Source organism: Littorina saxatilis, linkage group LG17, assembly GCF_037325665.1.
Source record: "Littorina saxatilis isolate snail1 linkage group LG17, US_GU_Lsax_2.0, whole genome shotgun sequence".
Classification (NCBI taxonomy): Eukaryota; Metazoa; Mollusca; class Gastropoda; order Littorinimorpha; family Littorinidae; genus Littorina; species Littorina saxatilis.
The window spans coordinates 43,417,403-43,436,381 of NC_090261.1; the positions used below are offsets into that span (position 1 = coordinate 43,417,403).

Consider the following 18,979-nt stretch of genomic DNA (forward strand, 5'->3'; position numbering starts at 1 on the left):
AACTGATCAAATAATAAAGCATAACACAACAGATCTCGTATTGCACTTACTATGTGCATGTAACTGCGGATGATTGAACACTGAGTGAGCACAAGGCCTGTATGTCAGAGTAATCCATAAAGCCCCAAAGGAGTAAGCACACGTAAAAAAAAGCTCTCTGTAAAATTAGCCTTTCCAAACTTCAGACATGGGATTCAGAAAAAGTGATAATTAAGGAAATAAAAAGGTGGGGGTCTGGGGGCCGCAGAAGGCCCCCAGTAGGGTCCAGGGGCAACGCCCCTGGTCGGGGTCTGGGGGCAAAGCCCCCAGAAGCTGAAGTTTTTTAGTGTTTTAGACACACAAAAATGGCCCTGAAATGCATATTTCAGCTTAATCATAGCCCCCCCCCCCCCCCCCCCCCCCCCCCCTCCCTTTCTCTTCCTTCCCATGTTTCTCAAATTAATTTTACGCTAAGACTCAAAATAAGGAGGAGAAAGAGAGAGAGAGAGAGAGAGAGAGAGAGAGAGAGAGAGAGAGAGAGAGAGAGAGAGAGAGAGAGGCGGGGATGGGGGGGGGGTGGGGTGGTGGCGTGTGACGGTGTGGTTTCAATGTTCTTACCTTGTCGGTGCCAAACGACCCCAGTGACTGATTACACGACTGGGTTTTCAGGATAGTCAGGTGCTTGTTGCTTTTCAAGTGGCTTTTGAGGGCAGTCTTTCCATTGGAACCGTAGTTGATAACATTAACATCATTGCACAAAGTGCACTGAGCTTTTCCCGGCAAGTTGATTTTAGCAAAAGCATCGCCAACTTTCAGTTTCACGTCTTGTGTCTTCTGGCCTTTCTCGTATTTCCAGCTCAATGATACAACTTCATCGAGCCAGTCGAATCTCCAGAGATTTTTCTTGTACTTCTGCTGGTCAATTTCCCGGGATAGAACGGTTTCGTCTCGCTTTAGCTTCCTCATCATTTTGGCAAGTGGCTCGAAGCGATGTAAAATTGGCGCCGAATCATTCTCATACGGTATGCTTATACTGAATCCCCGGTAGCTATGTTGAAACGGTGACTGTAGGAGACAAAGACACAGAGCGCGTTCCCATACGGATCGACCAGCAACAGTCTGACCGTTTTAGGAACCAACCGTTCAAGAATAGTATGGAATGGAGCGTCGCGATCAGCGGACCGGCCGAAAAACTTGGGTCTATACCTACATATACCCAAAAATTTTCTCAGCGGATTTGCACGAATCTCAAGAATGATCCCTGGAGCCTAAAAATTTACGGAATTCCGTAATTTTACGGAAGAATCCCATGTCTGAAACTTCAATTCTAAAGACAAAACAAACATGTAAGCTTATGCGAGGGTGGTACTGGTAGATAAACTTCATGACATGCTGTAAAACCACATTTTTGTCAACAGGTTCTACACATTGCACAAATCTCATTTTTGGTTGTTCAGGTAGAGTGGTGAGAATATGAACATAAAATTAGCTGTCAGTGTTTTGATTTAACAACTTGCAAAAAAAGGAAGACTTAGATTCGGAGTTCATTACACATTTAAGTATGTGTTGTGACAGTAGACGAGATGAAGTACCAACACTGGAAAAGTACAGTTACAACCTCAAAAGTCAGTGCATGGCTGACAAATTTCATCGTACACATATCGCAAGTTTCATGGAGCACATAATTATTACCCATAGAAATCATGATCAAATGCATAGCAACAGCCACACATATGTATCTTGGAAGGTTCACTTATTACCTTCATCCACTTTAAAACCACAGCATGGATGTACAGTTGAACCTGCCTTAGCAACCACCTCTTGAGAACAACCACATGTCCAAAATGACCATCCCAAAGGGTCCCCGACAGGCTTTTTCTCTTTATAATTCGCCTTTCCATAACGACCACCTGTCTATAAAGCTATAAAGACCCCTTGTGGTCAGTCCCTTGGGTGGGCGTTATAGAGAGGTTCCACCATAGGATACATCCACTCCAACATGAATGTGAACTCGATCACAACATTTACAATACCTAAGTTTCAAATGTTGACAGCAGTGGGCAGATCATGAGATGGATAGTACAAGATGTGTGCTTTGTGTCATGGACTCCAGGTTCACCACCACAGCGACAGCGATACTGGACCTTGTTTGATGTAGAGTTCACCAATGTCTCTAATGACTGCTGAGTTCCGTTAACAACTTCACAGCTTGCTGACATCACAATGTGATCCTGTCAACAAGTTAAAACAAATTGTAAAGCAGCATGAACAGGTATGTTTATAAGATAAGATACAATAAGAAAATAACTGGAGAAACAAAAATTGTCAGCCTTACTAAATAAATTGATTGCATTTGACAGTTTTAATTCTCAAAGTAAAGCTACTGCCTTGTGAGTACACCTCACTAAGGCTTAGTTTGACCAGTATTATAGCCATGCAGAACTAATCGTTTTTGTTGGATGCATTCCTGTTGCGTTTTTGTTCATACTGGTTTACGAAGTATATGTACATACTTAGTTCTGTCGCTCCACGTATGAAAGTAAAACCTGAAACAACTAAATACCTTATCAAAAATGCTTGAATATTTACTACCACAGCCCCCCCCCCCCCCCCTTCCATCCCCCTTCCCTCTTGCTCAGACAAAGACAGTGTGTAGTACCTTATAAAAGACAATCAGAAAATGACTGTACCTGCAATGTGCTCCCGTCAGGCTGCCAAGCGGTCTTGAAATAGCCACTTGATACTGCTGTGCTGGTTGTCTTCTTAGTGTAGTGACATGAACTCAAGTTGCCCACGCCTGGAGGTCCCTGTGTAAAAATAAACCAAACGTAGGTTTTAAATATGAGAGAGAGAGAGAGAGAGAGAGAGAGAGAGAGAGAGAGAGAGAGAGAGAGAGAGAGACACACACACACACAGAGACAGAGAGAGAGGGGGTCAGAGAGAGACAGCAACAGAGCGAGAGAGAGAGAGCGAGAGAGAGCGAGAGAGCGAGAGAGAGAGAGAGAGAGAGAGAGAGAGAGAGAGAGAGAGAGAGAGAGAGAGAGAGAGAGCGAGAGAAACAGAAACAGACAAAGAGAGAGAGGGGCAGAGAGAGGGGCAGAGAGAGACCGGGGGTGTTTTTAGAGAGAAAGCAAGACAGAGAGAAGTGGTGTGTGTGTGTGTGTGTGTGTGTGTGTGTGTGTGTGTGTGTGTGTGTGTGTGTGTGTGTGTGTGTGTGTGTGTGCGTGCGTGCGTGCGTGCGTGCGTGCATGCGTGTGTGCGTGCCTGCGTGCGTCTGCATGCATGTGCATTCATGTTTGGATGCATGTGTGTTCATGTACTGGACCGCTTACTTGTCTTCATGGTTCTAAGGCTGTCAATATACTGCAAACATGCTTATGAAGAAGAGTCTGAATCTGTCACTCAGAGCTTTCATTTCTCATTCCATTTTATAACGCATTTCTGTAACTCACCCCCCAAGAGTTATCTATAATTATTAATTGAAAAGTTTATGAGAAGTAATATGTTCTTTAAAATGTAAATATATGAGAAATGATCATAATTATCTTGGCAAAAGCACCAAAGCACAGACAACACACACACACACACACACTCACATAAATAATACTGTACATTGAATAGGGTTATTTATCTAAGAGAGAGAGAGCGAGAATGGGAGAGAAACAGAGAAAGAGAGAGAGCGACAGCCAGAGACAGAGAAAGGAAATGTTTTATTAACCTGAGGCCCTGGTGTAAGGCTGATGTTTTGTATCTGCATGTGCAGGTCTGTGTTGACTTCGTCAAGGTGGAAATTAATCGTTGTAACACTTTTATTCAGCTGCCGGATCATATACATCACACTCTCCGGGTCCTGCAAATATTCAAGCATAACCATTTTCCTCGGCACTTAAATTAAATTATTCATCCCTGGTTGGGATAAAAGTACAGTAGTAATTTAGCCAAGTCTTTTGTTTTAATAACACAGTTTTAGGAACTAATATTTTTCAAAATGCTTCAATAGGAGTAAAATAAATAAATAAATAAAAACTACTCTGTAACACACACAAAAATTTGATCATGTTGTCATAATTAAGCAGACTAGTTTGATGATTTGCTTGTCCAAAAAAGTTACTTTGAACAAAAGACAAAAATAAATCGACAGAAAAATAAATTATACAAAAACTTACTGATGCATTTCCTGTTGTGAACTGATGCAATGAACTGGTCTGAAAAATAAAAACACGAAAAAATGAACACCCTTAAGACACAAACACTTAATACAAATGCCATAACCTAACAAATACTGAACAGCTGCAGACAAACTGATACAAGAACTTAATACAAAGTGCACACACAGTGACACACACAGTGACACACACACACAAATGAAAGCACAGATTAAAGCATTAAAGCACACCCACAACCAGGAAAAGAATCCATCAATGTTACCTCTTGGAAAAACTTGGCGTACTTTGACTCTATCTGTTGTATCCTGTCCTCTTGTGTTTGCTGTTGAGACTGCAGATCTAGAAAAGTAAAAGAAACAAGGAACACTGTGAATTTCTTCTGGTAGACTCATGTTACACACACACACACACACACACACACACACACACACACACACACACACACACACACACACACACACACACACACACAAAGTTCAACAGGTTCAGCTTTGGGTAATTTTTCTCACCTGGAATCAGCTGGAAGAGCATGTATGAAATGACAGCAAGGAGGAAGATCGTGATGATGATGATAACGATGAAAGCACACCACAGGTAACGTAGCTGTTTATGTGCTGATGACTGTAGTTTGCAGTGGCATGTTTGAGCATACAATCGTGTGGCTGACTTTTCCAACGCTTCATACATTGGATTGGCTCTGCGTCTGCCAAAAAAAAAAAAAAAAAAAAATTCCATGAGTACATCCTTAAAAAAGTTGTAAAAGCATCAGTTGTTTTCAAGATTTTATGAGCAGACATAAATGGAATTTAAATAAAGAAACAAAGAAGCAGGAGAGTGTTTAATACCATACTTAGCCTCGAACATTTGTGACAAAAATCTTTCTTCTTTACCAGCATTTAATAAGATAATAAAGCAATGGCTACTGTTGAATTACTGATAGAGTGGTACGTATATATACCTGCATAGTGAGGCTCATTTGATCTGAGGACACTTCCAAAGTAGAGATAACCTCTGCTGACAATGGACAATTATCTTAACAACAATAAAATGTGTGATGCCAGGCTATGTTAAAACACTTTTGCCAGGTCCCAAGGGTGTCCTTTCATTACAGGTAGGGATGGTCAAATCTTACATTTTTTTCTTGCCAGCCGGGCGAGCAACTGCAAGAAAGTCACTAACCCGGCAGAAATGTCTTTAGCCTGGCACATACCACAGTTGATCTGCAGTGTTTATATGGCTTTAAAACTCGATATTAAAACCAAACGTGTGGCATTTGACCAGAATTTTCATTGGCCAGCGTGCGTGCGTGCGTGCGTGCGTGTGCATGTGCATTCATGTTTGGATGCACGTGTGTTCATGTACTGGACCGCTTACTTGTCTTCATGGTTCTAAGGCGGTTTCTACTAGCCCGGCGGATTTTTTACTCGCCCCTGGTGATCGGGCAGACGATTTGGCCATCCCTGACAGGTACCATTATACTAGGTAACATTGTCGCCACTGAACAAAATTGGTGTTGCTGGGTAAAACTGTTGACACAAACACTAACCTGACACCATTGCTGTCTATTCTTCCATCCTCTGTGTCAGAAATGGCATCACCAGAGTACGCTGAGCGTGTAGCTGTTGTCCCTGTAGAGGAAACGCCCGAAGATGCACTCTCCCCTTGACTCACAGTCACATTGTGACGACTGAAAAACAGGTACAGACACACACATAAAGCAATTTACAACAACTATAAGTGAAACGATAAAAAGTACAACAGGGACTCTTCTAAAAATGTAATCACAAAAATTAACACAAGTAATAACAATGACCTAACAATGAATCAACAAATAATTCTGTACTTCTAATACAATTCTTCACCTCAACAATAGATTGCAATGCTTTCCCGACAGCCAACTCTGACCTGAAACCATTGAAGCTCAGACCAACTACATATAGATTAAAATCATCAGCCAGGAAAGTGTACTCCCCCCCCCCCCCCTCCAAAAAATAATCAGATAATAATCACCCTCACCTAAAACCAAGTACAGAGGAACTCCCTCTTTTATGAACTTTAAAAATCAGACAAAACTTAAAAGACAATTTGAGTCTTAATAGGGAAGAGGGAGTCCATTGCACCAGATGCAACTGCTGTTCAATATGATCCTTACCTTTCCTGAAGTTTTACATCAACAGGGTCTATGTATTCATATAGTGTAGAGGCACGTGGGTTGGATGTGCTTGTGGAAGACAGGGGAGATCTAGGACAGTCTACTTCAATGCCTGCAAAGAATATACACAACCATTAATGGCATGAAGAGAAATGTCCAAAAATAAAGGGAATTGCATTTAAAACATTTTTTTAAATATAGCTTCCAAGGTTTTAATCTCACACGTGCCTGCCTGTACAGATTCAGGCTCAAACATGCATTACAAACGATAGTAATGTCGCGTAAATATGTAAGGAGGCAGTACATTCTCACAAGTACAGGTATATCTTTGTTAAATCGAGCTAACCACAGAGACAAAACAAGGCCATAACACGCTTTATTACTGTAATGAATAAACAAATGTTAATGTTTCATTTTATCTGTAACTAAACTTTCCACAAAATAACCTTTTTTCAAACATAGAAACAAACAGTATCTATTACCTATGCTGACTTCAACAGCTCCCATGCATCAACACTGTAAAACTTCTAAAAGACAAATAGTCTCACCTGAATCTGCCCTGCCGAACTGCTGGTTTCTACTGGAGCCCTGCTTTGGATGCAACTGTGCGAAACTGTGCGGAAAGTCAGGAAGTTTGGGCGGCTGAGGCGACAATGGGCTGGTGGGGGTGAGATAATCGTCGGATTGCTGGTTGGCGTACCTGGCCAAAGGTGGACCGGATGGCGAAGTGCTGAGACTGACACTGCCGCTACCCCGCGTAGAGCCGTTCATACAGGTGTAGCCTGCTGCCTCCATATTTCTGGACCTGTGTCAGTTTTTAATTTTGTACTTTATGATCAAATGATGAAGGAAAGTGAACGACATAGATGTAGACACCAGTAGGTTAGAGCACTGCTATACCAACCAAAGCTGTAGTTTGACGTAAAACCAAAAACCAAAAACAACCACATCGATATATGGCTAAAAGTTAGTACGGCAACAACAAAAATGCAATTTTCATGCACAATTCTGCAACGACCCCTACCTCTAAACCTAGACAACAGTAAGTGGGAATGACGCGGACCAGTCTCCCACTCATCTAAAACAATAAGGAGTACATGTATTGCATGAAGCACAAGTGACTAAATCATGCATCCTCCTAATGTCATGGTGTTAATGTTTTAGTGTCAGTGAGCAAATTGGCTGGACGTCTTGACTGACAGTGTTTACAAGTTAAGTTTTCACTTCCTTGTATCCCCCCTCCCCCTAAGTGTGTGAATCATGATGAGATCACAGTTTCTTAAACTGAAAGCAGTAGTTACAAATAATCTCTTTGTTATCATCATTTTTTTTTAAAGGGAGTGTAAGATTCACTCCTTCAGCAAAAGAAACTATTTTTCAATAACCTTTCTGTAATCAAACAGACATTTATAATTCTCTCTCTCTCTCTCTCTCTCTCTCTCTCTCTCTCTCTCTCTCTCTCTCTCTCTCTCTCTCTCTCTCTCTCTGTATAACACACACACACACACACACATACACAAACTATACCAACCAGAGACATAGATAAAATGTATGTCTCTGTACCAACTAAACCCACACGCCTGCACACATGACCCACACACTCTCACACACAAACGTCATACTAATGAACATCTTTGCCAAAACTAACAACATGCTGTGCTGAGTGACCTTGTATCTGTCAAGCTGTTGTAAAGTTACACAACAACAAGCAGAGTCCAAACACTAAGTAGCTGTAACCACCCCAGGCCTATTTTTCACACAGCAGCCAAAGGTTGCCCAGGCTAAAGTCCATGCATAGCTATTTGAAACTGAGTTGATATAAAGTACGGCTAATGAGTAATGGCATAAGCACAACACTGGAAGAATTTGTTTAGGAAAATGTAATAGGCATATCATATATAAAAGTGCAGTGGTTTATCCCCCTTCTGATACTTGCTGTTTAAACAAGCTGAGAAAATCGGAGTCATACTCTTATGATTATGACTTATGGCCAGAGATGGCACACAATTTTGGTCAGAACTATATTTTATGGGTTCTCAGCATTATTAGGTACTTTGAATACCATATAATCATTGTGCGATGTAATTTTGTCATTGTCAACCTCTTCCTTGCAATGAAATCAATCATTTATAAATTATTTTATGAACATTTAACGCCTTTTTGAAAACTTTGATGCTGTTTTCTCAAAATCGTGATTTGAGCTCAAATGTCGTCATTGGGAAGTACTCATCTTCTGGACTAACTGTCCAATCTTCTTGCTCTTTTTTGTAATTTCACCAAAAATGGTGTCTTTGTGCAATAACAGAGAGACTTTCTATGAATAACCGAGGAATGACGGAGTTGAAGCACAAAAGAGAAAACTTGCATGCTTGTGATTATTTGTTTAAGCGTAGCAATCTTTAGCTTGGCGTAGCAATTGCTCTTAAAACGTAGCATGATACGCTGAAAGCAGCTCTGTAAAACATACTTCAAAGTTCTATCATTTTTTTTTTTACACGTTTTATCCCAAAATGTCCATAAAACTTCAATTTTGACCCATAATTCATTCACATCACCTCTAAGGACAAAAAACACTTTTTCTGAGGATTTTAATCAAGAACCTTAAACAAGAATTGAAACCTAGAGTCTTAAAATGCAGGTACATTTACAGAGGTTGTTTACAAACTATCTGAATAAAAAATCAAGGTCTAAAAAAAAGGAAAAGGAAGGAGTCTAAAAACATAGATAAATTTACAGATATTGTGAACAAACAAAATTAACAATCAAGGCCCGTTCTTAAAAAGAGAAAAACATACAAATTTGGGGGTCTAAAAATTGTTTGGGGGAGTTCCACTGCGATATAGTGACCCCATATATTTTACAATAGAAAAACTGCGACCCAAGCAACAAAGTATCTAACACTGCCAAAACCACTAACCGCCATGGGAAACAGAACTCCAATAACAGTGAAAACGAAATAGATGTGTATTATAAACAACATCACTGCTGCCTACTGGTCTGTCAAGCAAAGCTGAAGCGTTCAACAAAAGGTCAGAGCACTAAACAGTAAGGGTTCAGGCAGATTGAACCCCATAATGGTTATATGTTCCAAAGTCTAAGAAGCGCTTTTGACAAAAACGACCAGACTGATTATATTTATAGTGATAAACAAAACATTAAACAGCTGACTGAGTGCAAAGTCCACATGTAGACATGCACCATTTGCAATTGAATAGTGCATCCTGAATCTAATTTTGTAATTGTTAAACACCAGATTAATAACAAACTTAAAGAAAAAAATGACAGAATAATGCAATCATTAAAGCAATATAACATTGAATGCCAATGAATGTGCCTCAGAATCATGCAGACGCAGGACCTGCATGATGCTCAAGCGCAAGTATACCTGTGCAAACACTAACACAATAACACAAGCAGTGAAGAAAAAACTGCAAGAAAAATGTTAAAAAAAAAAAAGATACATGCATGTGTACAAAAGCATTAAGAATTAAAAGCATTAAGAATGAACCAACCAGAACTTCATTCCTGATGTGGAGTGATTTCAGATGTGCATGCAGGCACCTTCACATGCAGAGTATAATGCTGGATCAACACAATAAGAAAGGTTAGGTAACAATCTAGCACCACATGCTTCCAGCGAAAACCTCAAAATGAGCTTAATCACAGAGAACACAAACCAACAATATAATGCAGGCTCGTCTACCTTGCTGTGCACACAAAATAAGATAAATTATCCATGACCCCAGCAGCGAGACAAATTGACCAATTTAATCTATTTGCCAAAGACGGGACCAGTCAAAATGAGCCAAGTGATATTTTGCAGTGGAGGTCGCGAGTGTGACGTACATTACCATTTACATGGGATTTCCGTTGGTTGCCTACATTCATGAACAACGCATTCTGTTCTAAATATCAGTGAACGAGGACAACAGGGCAACTTGAGTCCCCATTTCCGCACTTGAGTTGAGAATTACTTGACTCCGGAATACTGAAGTCATCTGTATCACTTGGCTGGGTAATGATACCTCAGCTTGTGCATCACACATTTGACACACATTGTAACCTTTTCTGCCCCACCCCCATTCACCCTCCCCGCCCACTAGTCAGTAGTCTATCCAAGGTTTTTACGCATTTCTCAGAAGCGACAGAGGGAGAGAGTTTCACTTTCAGGGAAGATCTAGAAGATCAATCCAATACAAATTCGTGGCATATTACGAGAAAATCGAAACTGAGAAAAGTCATCACTCACCAGATACTCCCATGAACTAGGTTACTCGGATTATTAGAAAACACACGGAAGCAGCAGGTGGATTATGCCATGTTTCTTTCCACAGTGCAAGCTGCGTAGTCTACCTTTGTTGGTGTTTTTTTTGGTGCTTGTCGCGAGAGGGCGCTATCAACAAAAACCCAAAGCTTGTTCAGGAAAATACCATGTGCTGTGAATACCTACGGTCGGTTTAAAGTCGTGTCAGTGCAGTTTCTCACATCTCTGCTCACTTGTGTGTGTGTGTGTGTGTGTATGAGAGTGTGTGTGTGTATGTCTATATGTGTGTGTGCGTGTGAGTCAGTGCAGTGTGTGTGTGTCACAGTGTGTGACGGTTTCATCTTTCGCCGTGTTGATATTTCGCTTCTCGGCCTCGTTGATCTAGTTTAAACTCTACACTGAACAAAAAAACACCCTTCGATAGTACTGATGAGCAAACCTTGTGTACCTTACATTCATGGGGCCAAATTTGTCCAACCAATTTATTTTATTTAAACTTAGAAATTTGATTCAAAATGTGTGTGCCAGTCAGTCTGTGTCTGTGCCGTGTACGTGTGCGTGTCAGTGTGTGTCCCGTGTGTGTGCACGGCCCCGTCACAGTGTGTGCACGGACAGAATGCAGGTCCGTGGTGTGTGTGTGTGTGCACGGCCGTGTCACGACGTGTGTGTGTTATCTGTGTCACACTTATCATTGGTCAGTCAGTCAAGCCAGTAAACAAACCAAGCTTTTGCAAACTGTGACAGGACCGCATGCGCATAATTATTAGAGGATAACCATGCCAGTAGGCTATGTATCTTTTCTTTGTTGCAGACCCGTGGTCGTTGTTTGAATAAATCATGTCATAAACAAACGTACGGACCGTGTTCCCATCTATGACCACGGGTCTTCACTTTCTCTTTCTCAGGCGGCCATATGTTTGTATTTCCTTGACCATCTAGTTATGAAAAGGAAACTCAGTTGCATTCTGACACCCTGTTAACTACTTAGTAACTTCGAGTCACTGGAAGGTTTTCTGAGCGGCGGCGGTGCCATCGAGTCAAACAAAACAACTGCCGCCGGATAAGAGACGTTTACTGTTCACGCCTACTGACTCGGCGGAGAAGACTATCCTTGGCGGATGATGACTTTATTCAGTTATTCTGCAGAAAACAGAAATGCTGGAAAAAAACCGTTCTTTTCTGCAGCATTTCTGCATAATGTCATCTTTCGCGAGAGCAACGTTTTTTTCTGCAGTAAAACAGTTTTGTTGCAGTAAAATTGAAATCAAGAATGCTGCAGTAAAACGGAGATGTTGTTTTACTGGAGAAAAACTGTTTACACTTTTTCTTCAGCATTTTGGCATTATTCAGTTATTCTGCAGAAAAACCAAAATGCTGGAGAAAAACTGTCTTTTCTGCAGCATTTCTGCATAATGTCATCTTTCGCCGAAGCAACGGGTTTTTCTGGAGCAAAACATTTTACTGCAGTAAAATTGAAATCAAGAATGCTGCAGTAAAACGGTGCTGTTGTTTTACTGCAGAAAACCTGTTTACACTTTTTCTGCAGCATTTTGTACTGGCTCTTGGCGGATTATGACATTATTCAGTTATTCTGGAGAAAAACCGAAATGCTGGAGAAAAACTGTCTTTTCTGCAGCATTTCTGCATAATGTCATCTTTCGCGAGAGCAACGTTTTTTTTCTGCAGTAAAACAGTTTTACTGCAGTAAAATTGAAATCAAGAATGCTGCAGTAAAACGGTGATGTTGTTTTACTGCAGAATAGTCTGTCACAGTTTTTCTGGAGAAAAACGAACGCCCTTGTAAAGTAGCGTTTGTATTCGTCGCCCCCTGGGATAGTATAATACATTCGTGTCAGTCACGCACAACTATTGGTAATTCTGGATGAGTCCATCTCTCGACAGAGGGGGGCTCGCGTGCTCCAACATTATAATGAGCCAGTACAAAATTCTGCAGAAAAAGTGTAAACAGGTTTTCTGCAGTAAAACAACAGCACCGTTTTACTGCAGCATTCTTGATTTCAATTTTACTGCAGTAAAATGTTTTGCTCCAGAAAAACCCGTTGCTTCGGCGAAAGATGACATTATGCAGAAATGCTGCAGAAAAGACAGTTTTTCTCCAGCATTTCTTTTTTTCTGCAGAATAACTGAATAATGCCAAAATGCTGAAGAAAAAGTGTAAACAGGTTTTCTGCAGTAAAACAACATCACCGTTTTACTGCAGCATTCTTGATTTCAATTTTACTGCAGTAAAACTGTTTTACTGCAGAAAAAAAACGTTGCTCTCGCAAAAGATGACATTATGCAGAAATGCTGCAGAAAAGACAGTTTTTCTCCAGCATTTCAGTTTTTCTCCAGAATAACTGAATAATGTCATAATCCGCCAAGAGCCAGTACAAAATGCTGCAGAAAAAAATAAAAACAGGTTTTCTGCAGTAAAACAACAGCACCGTTTTACTGCAGCATTCTTGATTTCAATTTTACTGCAGTAAAATGTTTTGCTGCAGAAAAAAACGCTGCTTCGGCGAAAGATGACATTATGCAGAAATGCTGCAGAAAAGACAGTTTTTCTCCAGCATTTTGGTTTTTCTGCAGAATAACTGAATAATGTTATAATCCGCCAAGGATAGAAGACCTCGGCTCATTGGCCGCTACTGCGCTAGGCCGTAATAAAGTTAATTACATGTATAACTAAACTACCACCTGTGGGCCAGGCAGCGCTGACATCAGAAAGTCCTATGCGAATCTATCAAAACAAGTGTTGGGCGCATAGTAAGAATCCGGGGCAGAGTTGGAATCTCGCGGGACTTCGTCACGCCTCAGTAGATTTCCAACAAAGCGCGTCATTTCCGGAAACGCACCGACTCATTCTAGAAATGGCCCTCCTTTCGACTAGCGATGCCAGTCTGATCGCCAGTCTGCCTCTCGCCCTTGACCATGATGGGTGACCACAGGGAAGAGGTGGACAGTTTTGTCGTGGAACTTACGCAGAAAATACAACCGTGCTCACGCAGAAGAAATATGACAACATTGTGCTGTTTCTAAAAACAAAACGTACGGACCACATTGAAGATGGGAAGTCTTCGAAGTTCAAGTGGTGGGTGCGTGAAAAGAAGTTTCAGCTCGTGAACTTTCCAGGATTGGACTTAAACGACGTTCTCTGCATACCCAGCAAACAAGAGGTAAGTTCGTAGTTATGAAACGTGACTGAAAGTATTTCGCTATGTTGTTTTATTTATTTTTTCGCATGTTTATTTTTGTACAGTTAATGAGTTATGGTTATCTCAACTGTTCTTGATTCCATGGCTGTCAGTGTCACTGTCAGCCAAATTTCTGTTGACATTGAGACTGAAAGTATCAGATGACATGTTCTATGGTCCATCCAGTGAATAAAACTCAGTTTCAAAGTTCTATGCAACCATGTGTGATCAATGATATTTCAATGTGTAACAGGTTTCCTAAACAATCGTCCATGCAGGGTTCGTACAGAGTCCTTGAACCCTGGAAAACTCCTTGAAAATTGGAAAACCTTTTCCAGGCCTTGAAAAGTGCTTGAAAATAGAGTTTTGTTAAATAGTCATTGAAAAGTACTTGATTTTTCCAAATTGTTGCCTATACATTTCGTCAGCAGCTTGTCTTATTTAAAAAAAATGCAACCCCCTTTTTTTTCGTCAAATACAGTACCCACATTTTGGGAGAATAAAAGATCGAGTGAAAACAAAAGCAGACGAACTAACTATTACTAGTCACACGTAGTTGCTTCCACCTACGGAATGACTAATAGTTTGCAGACTTGAAAAACTGAAGGTAAGCTTGGTGCTTTGCATTAATTTGGGGAAAATCATGTCCTTGAAAAGCATTTATTTGGTCCTGGAAATGTCCTTGAAAACTCATTGAATTGTATCAGCTCTGCCCTGCAGGAACCCTGTCCATGTAATACGAGCTGTGTGCCTGCCATTAGAGTCATGCATTTTCAGTCCTTTAAAGTTTAAATGATTCGTATCATTCTCTGTACTTTTTTCTGTAATACTCTAGTTATAATAACACAGACATGCAACAAAAACATATCCATGTCAAACATTTTGGTTTCCATGTCAACAACCAGTCAGAAATCAAGTTAAAACCTTAAACACAGGCCGAAAAATAAGTTATTACCTTTTGTTGTTCATAACTTTACAGTTACACCGTGACATAGTTACAATTTAATTGAATATTCTTTAACTTTAAGTGCTCAGCTATCATTGTAATAAAAGATGAAGGTGTTCATAACTTTACACTAATCTTGCTTAAAATTAATCTGAACAATGACAACTCATGGCTTAAAATTTATTCAGTTACTTCAGACAGAAGCTAATTAGGTTCATTAATATATATTTATATAACTAGTTTCAATATTTGCCCCCAAACTTCCTTGTTCCTTTGATTCCTACAACATTGGTCTTGCTTAGACTTAAATTCATTCATTTTGTACTGTTCATGCAGATTAATCGTAACACTTAACAAGTGTCATCTGTCAGTTGTAGAACTTGTACCCTCTCTTAATTCCAGTAGAAAGCACTATAGTTACAACAGCATATATATAATATGATAAAGAAATATCATTTTGCGCTCTGAATTCTCAGTATTTCTCAGTTAATTATGTAAGTGTCCACTTGATCTGTTGTTGTGTTGTTGTTGTTGTTGTTGTTGTTTTTTTGTTTTTTTTTAATATATCCAGACCTCAATGAGTTGTTTTGCTATGATTGTTGCTTACTTGTGTGCAGAATGCTGAGTCGCTGCTGGCAAACATTCCAGTGGCTGTGATGCGACAATGTCACTGCCAGATGTTCAGAAAATACAGTCATCAGAGGCTTCTGCAACATGGACGTCCTCGAGAAAAAAAAAATGTGCGGCATGCCATTTTGCTCAAAACCAGATTTGGCAGACTGGGTGCAGAGTGAGAAATGTCACTCCTGGTGCCACTTTGACTGTGCTGGGGTGGAGATGACGAGAGCTGAGGTCTCGGCAGAAGATGTACATTTTGTGTGTGTTGTGTGCAAGGACTGATGAGGAAGTGTTGATTTATGTCTTCTACCTTCCACCTGCATGGGGTTTTTTCCTTCTCAATTTGTTCATTAGTGCTGTAAGATGTTCACTCACAGACTTTTCTCTGCACATATTCAGGGGGTGTCCAGAACGTATGTGTGTATGTGTTTTCAAAAATCATGTTGTTGTTCTTTCCAAATCGTCTCTTATTGACTCACCTGAGTAATTGGCGAGTCTAAGAATTCATATACATGTGTCAATCCATATATCCGGCCAAAAAACTTAACATTTGAGGTTAGCTTGGTTGTTTTTCAAGCTAGACCTCTGAAAAATTTAGGGTTCGATGATCTTACAAAGTCCTTTGTACTGGAAACTTGCATTCTCCCAGTAAGGTAATATATTGTACTACGTTGCAAGCCCCTGGAGCAAATGTTTGATTTGTGCTTTTGTGAACAAGAAACAATTGACAAGTGGCTCTATCCCATCTCCCCCCTTCCCCCGTCGCGATATAACCTTCGTGGTTGACAACAACATAAAACACCAAATATAGAAAGATCTTACAAAGTGACCTCAGTTTGGTTGACCCTCTTCAAATTTTGGCATCACAGCGGGGTCATGTTCGTTTCATTGGATTAAAACTTGTGCGTTGAAGCTATATCAGATGTTTTTGAAGCTACAGGTTTGAAACCTTGTATACTTCTAGTGTTTGATAATCTCCAGACTTGACCTAAGTTTGATTGACCCTTGTCAAGTTTTGGGGTCACAGGGGGCATGCAGTCATGTTTGTTTCATAAAACTTAACGTTGAAGTTATCTCAGATGTTATTGAATCTTAAGCTTTGTAACTATGAAAACTTCAAGGGTAGTTGTAGTTGATAGCCAACATGAATCTAGTTTGAGATACCCCTGTCACATTTTGGGGTCACTGCGTTGTGTCATTATTGCATTGCACAACTTTGTTACATTTTCCATATGTTTAAATCAACATATTCAGGGGGTGTCCAGAACGAATGTGTATATGTGTTTTCAAAAATCATGTTGTTGTTTCATAATGGCACTGGGTTTCTTGTGCAAAGTTTAAACGGATGTGTTTTGTAATTTTTTTAGTCGTGCTGTACAGTTTGACGCCAGTTTACAAGTAGTGCTTCTGCTGAGCATCAAGATGTGATTAATGTATTTTTGCTGTCTGTCTTATGGATTCTTGTGCAAAGTTTAAACAGAGGCATTTTATGATTTTTAAATTGTGCTGTACAGTTTGACGTCAGTTTTCAAGTAGTGCTTTTGCTGTGTGATTATTTTGATGTGATTAATTTATTTGTGCCGTCTGTTTATTTTTGTGTGTGGGTGTGCCAAGTTTTTACAGAGGTGTTCTCCTGTGAATGTGAGTTTTAAGTAGTGCTGTACAGTTTGACCCCAGTTCACAAGTAGTGCTTCTGCTGAGCATCAAGATGTGATTCATTTATTTTTGCTGTCTGTCTTATGGTTTCTTGTGCAAAGTTTAAACGGATGTGTTTTGTAATTTAAGGTTTTTTTGTGCCGTCTGTTTATTTTTGTGTGTGGGTGTGCCAAGTTTTTACAGAGGTGTTCTCCTGTGAATGTGAGTTTTAAGTAGTGCTGTACAGTTAGACCCCAGTTCACAAGTAGTGCTTCTGCTGATCATTAAGATGTGATTCATTTGTTATGTGCTATCTCTTAATTGTGTGTGTGTGTGTTAAACAGACATGTTCTACTGTGGCATTTAGATGTGCTGTACAGTTTGATTGCAGTTTACAAGTAGTGCTTCTGCTGTGAGATCATTGTGATGTGATTAATTTATTAGTGCTGTCTATTTGTTGGGTCAGTGTGCCAATTTCAAAGTGTGTCTTCTGTGACATTATAGTGCTGAACAGTTTGACCCCAATTTTCTAGTTGCTTCTGCTTTGTGATCATAATGATGTCACTAATTTTTGTTCTTGTAATTTTCTTGAAGTATAGTTTTTTGTGTGTTTGACTGTCAAGTTCAAACAAGTATCTTCTGTAACTTTTGAGATTTGCGTTACCGTTTGACCCCAGTTACCAAGGTTTGCCTCTGCTGTGTGATAATTGTGGTGTTATAAGTTACGTTTTGCAGTCTTTTGTGATTTCTTTGCCATCGATCCATTTTCATGCAAACAGCACAAACTAAGCAGTAACGTACTTTGTTTTAATCAATAAGGCAACTGAGGCTGTATCCTGAATAATGTCATTATTGTGGGTATGAAAGCTTTGTGCACCGTAAAATATTTTGTTACCCTTGAACATTTCTTCTGAATTCCATCTTCTAATTTTTGTATCTCTGTATTTGTGAACAACAAACTTGCCTAATGATATTTGCCTTTCCATTTTGTGTGTATAAAACTAAATGAAATGGTGTGTGTGTGTTCATTGGTGCTCATACATTTTATGTGTTTTTTTTGTGGGAGAATTAAAGTTTTTATTTGCATCACTGATTTCTTTGTGTTGGTGTTTCTGTGAGACTGTGGGGTCAAAGACAAGCATTTGACCTAGGGTGTGAGTGTGTGTGTGCATTGCTCCTCAAGCATCATGATGTATGAATTGTCTTTTCTTGTCTCAATATAATGACATATATAATTTCATGCGGCTTTCCTACGAAGACAGAGAAGTGATTCAGAGTGAATCAAATGAAACATAATGCATGTGGGACGTACAAAAAAAAATTATATAATTGTAATCATGTGAGGTGTTAAAAACGTGCATAAATCCCTTCAATTAACAAGATGTTATGGTTTGAGTACCTGAACCAACCTTATTTTTTCCGTTTTAAAGCCAGGCGAGGCTTCTTAATCCTCACCTTAAATGCTAAAATTCGTTTTTGGCTGCGTGCTGCCCCTGCAATCCGCCAAGGCCTAGGCGGCCCTTGGACCCCGGCAGTAAAAAAAAAGTTCAGTCGCAGGCAAAATTCAGACTCCCACCCATGTAGTGTAAAGCCATTAATCACAGTCATAAGTTTGTTTTCATATTCTGTTTGTTTATAAATTCAGTTCATTGATCTCTGTTTTGGTCTTTGCTTTGTTGCTTTGGTTGAAAAAAGTGACCTTCTCTCCTTCTGAGAAAGCTACCTCTCTTGTGTGGTGTGTGAATTTAATTAAACAAATCATGAAATGTATGCATTGGCAGCTAGTGCTTCCTTCCCTTTGTTTATCAAAGACCAAAAGGCATTATTCAAAGAAAAGTCATACTCAACTTATATGATGCAATCAAGCACACAAAATGTAGCACATATAACATAGCACAGTTGTTCCAAAGAAATATAAGAGCATCCCTTGTACCCCCCAAAAAAACAAAAAAACACACACACCTTGCTTAGCATCATAATGATTGGGATAGGCAGACACTGTGTACATTGAAACTGGAGATG

The 18,979-nt window shown here is 39.8% G+C and overlaps 1 protein-coding gene and 1 long non-coding RNA gene across 4 annotated transcripts; one reads left to right on the forward strand and one right to left on the reverse strand.

The window, feature by feature from the left end:
• Positions 1-389: 389 nt before the first annotated feature.
• Positions 390-10,670, reverse strand: LOC138953081 (uncharacterized). 3 transcript variants are annotated; one of them, XM_070324857.1, is made up of 11 exons: positions 10,547-10,655; positions 9,810-9,879; positions 6,846-7,102; positions 6,298-6,409; positions 5,692-5,832; positions 4,655-4,848; positions 4,408-4,484; positions 4,146-4,184; positions 3,698-3,829; positions 2,670-2,786; positions 390-2,210 (listed from the first exon to the last, which is right to left on the reverse strand). In XM_070324857.1, exons 2-11 carry the CDS (start codon positions 9,818-9,820, stop codon positions 2,013-2,015), a joined length of 1,278 nt encoding a protein of 425 aa, XP_070180958.1. In that variant the 5' UTR covers positions 9,821-9,879; positions 10,547-10,655; the 3' UTR covers positions 390-2,012. The 3 variants fall into 3 exon arrangements, with proteins under 3 accessions (XP_070180958.1, XP_070180959.1, XP_070180957.1); XM_070324858.1 differs by lacking the exon at positions 9,810-9,879 and having other exon boundaries at positions 10,547-10,670; XM_070324856.1 differs by lacking the exons at positions 9,810-9,879; positions 10,547-10,655 and adding an exon at positions 10,001-10,119.
• Positions 10,671-12,835: 2,165 nt separating this feature from the next.
• Positions 12,836-18,050, forward strand: LOC138953082 (uncharacterized). The gene is made up of 2 exons (XR_011451477.1): positions 12,836-13,740; positions 15,322-18,050. It is a non-coding gene; the product is annotated as an uncharacterized lncRNA (long non-coding RNA).
• Positions 18,051-18,979: the final 929 nt, after the last annotated feature.

Coding starts and splice junctions, on each gene's coding strand:
- LOC138953081 (XM_070324856.1), bottom strand. CDS start 10,035: ATGGATAATTTATCTTATTTTGTGTGCACAGCAAG. Junction 7,103..10,000: donor TATTTTGTGTGCACAGCAAG/GTAGACGAGCCT, acceptor AAACTGACACAG/GTCCAGAAATATGGAGGCAG. Junction 2,211..2,669: donor CTGACGGGAGCACATTGCAG/GTACAGTCATTT, acceptor ACTTGTTGACAG/GATCACATTGTGATGTCAGC.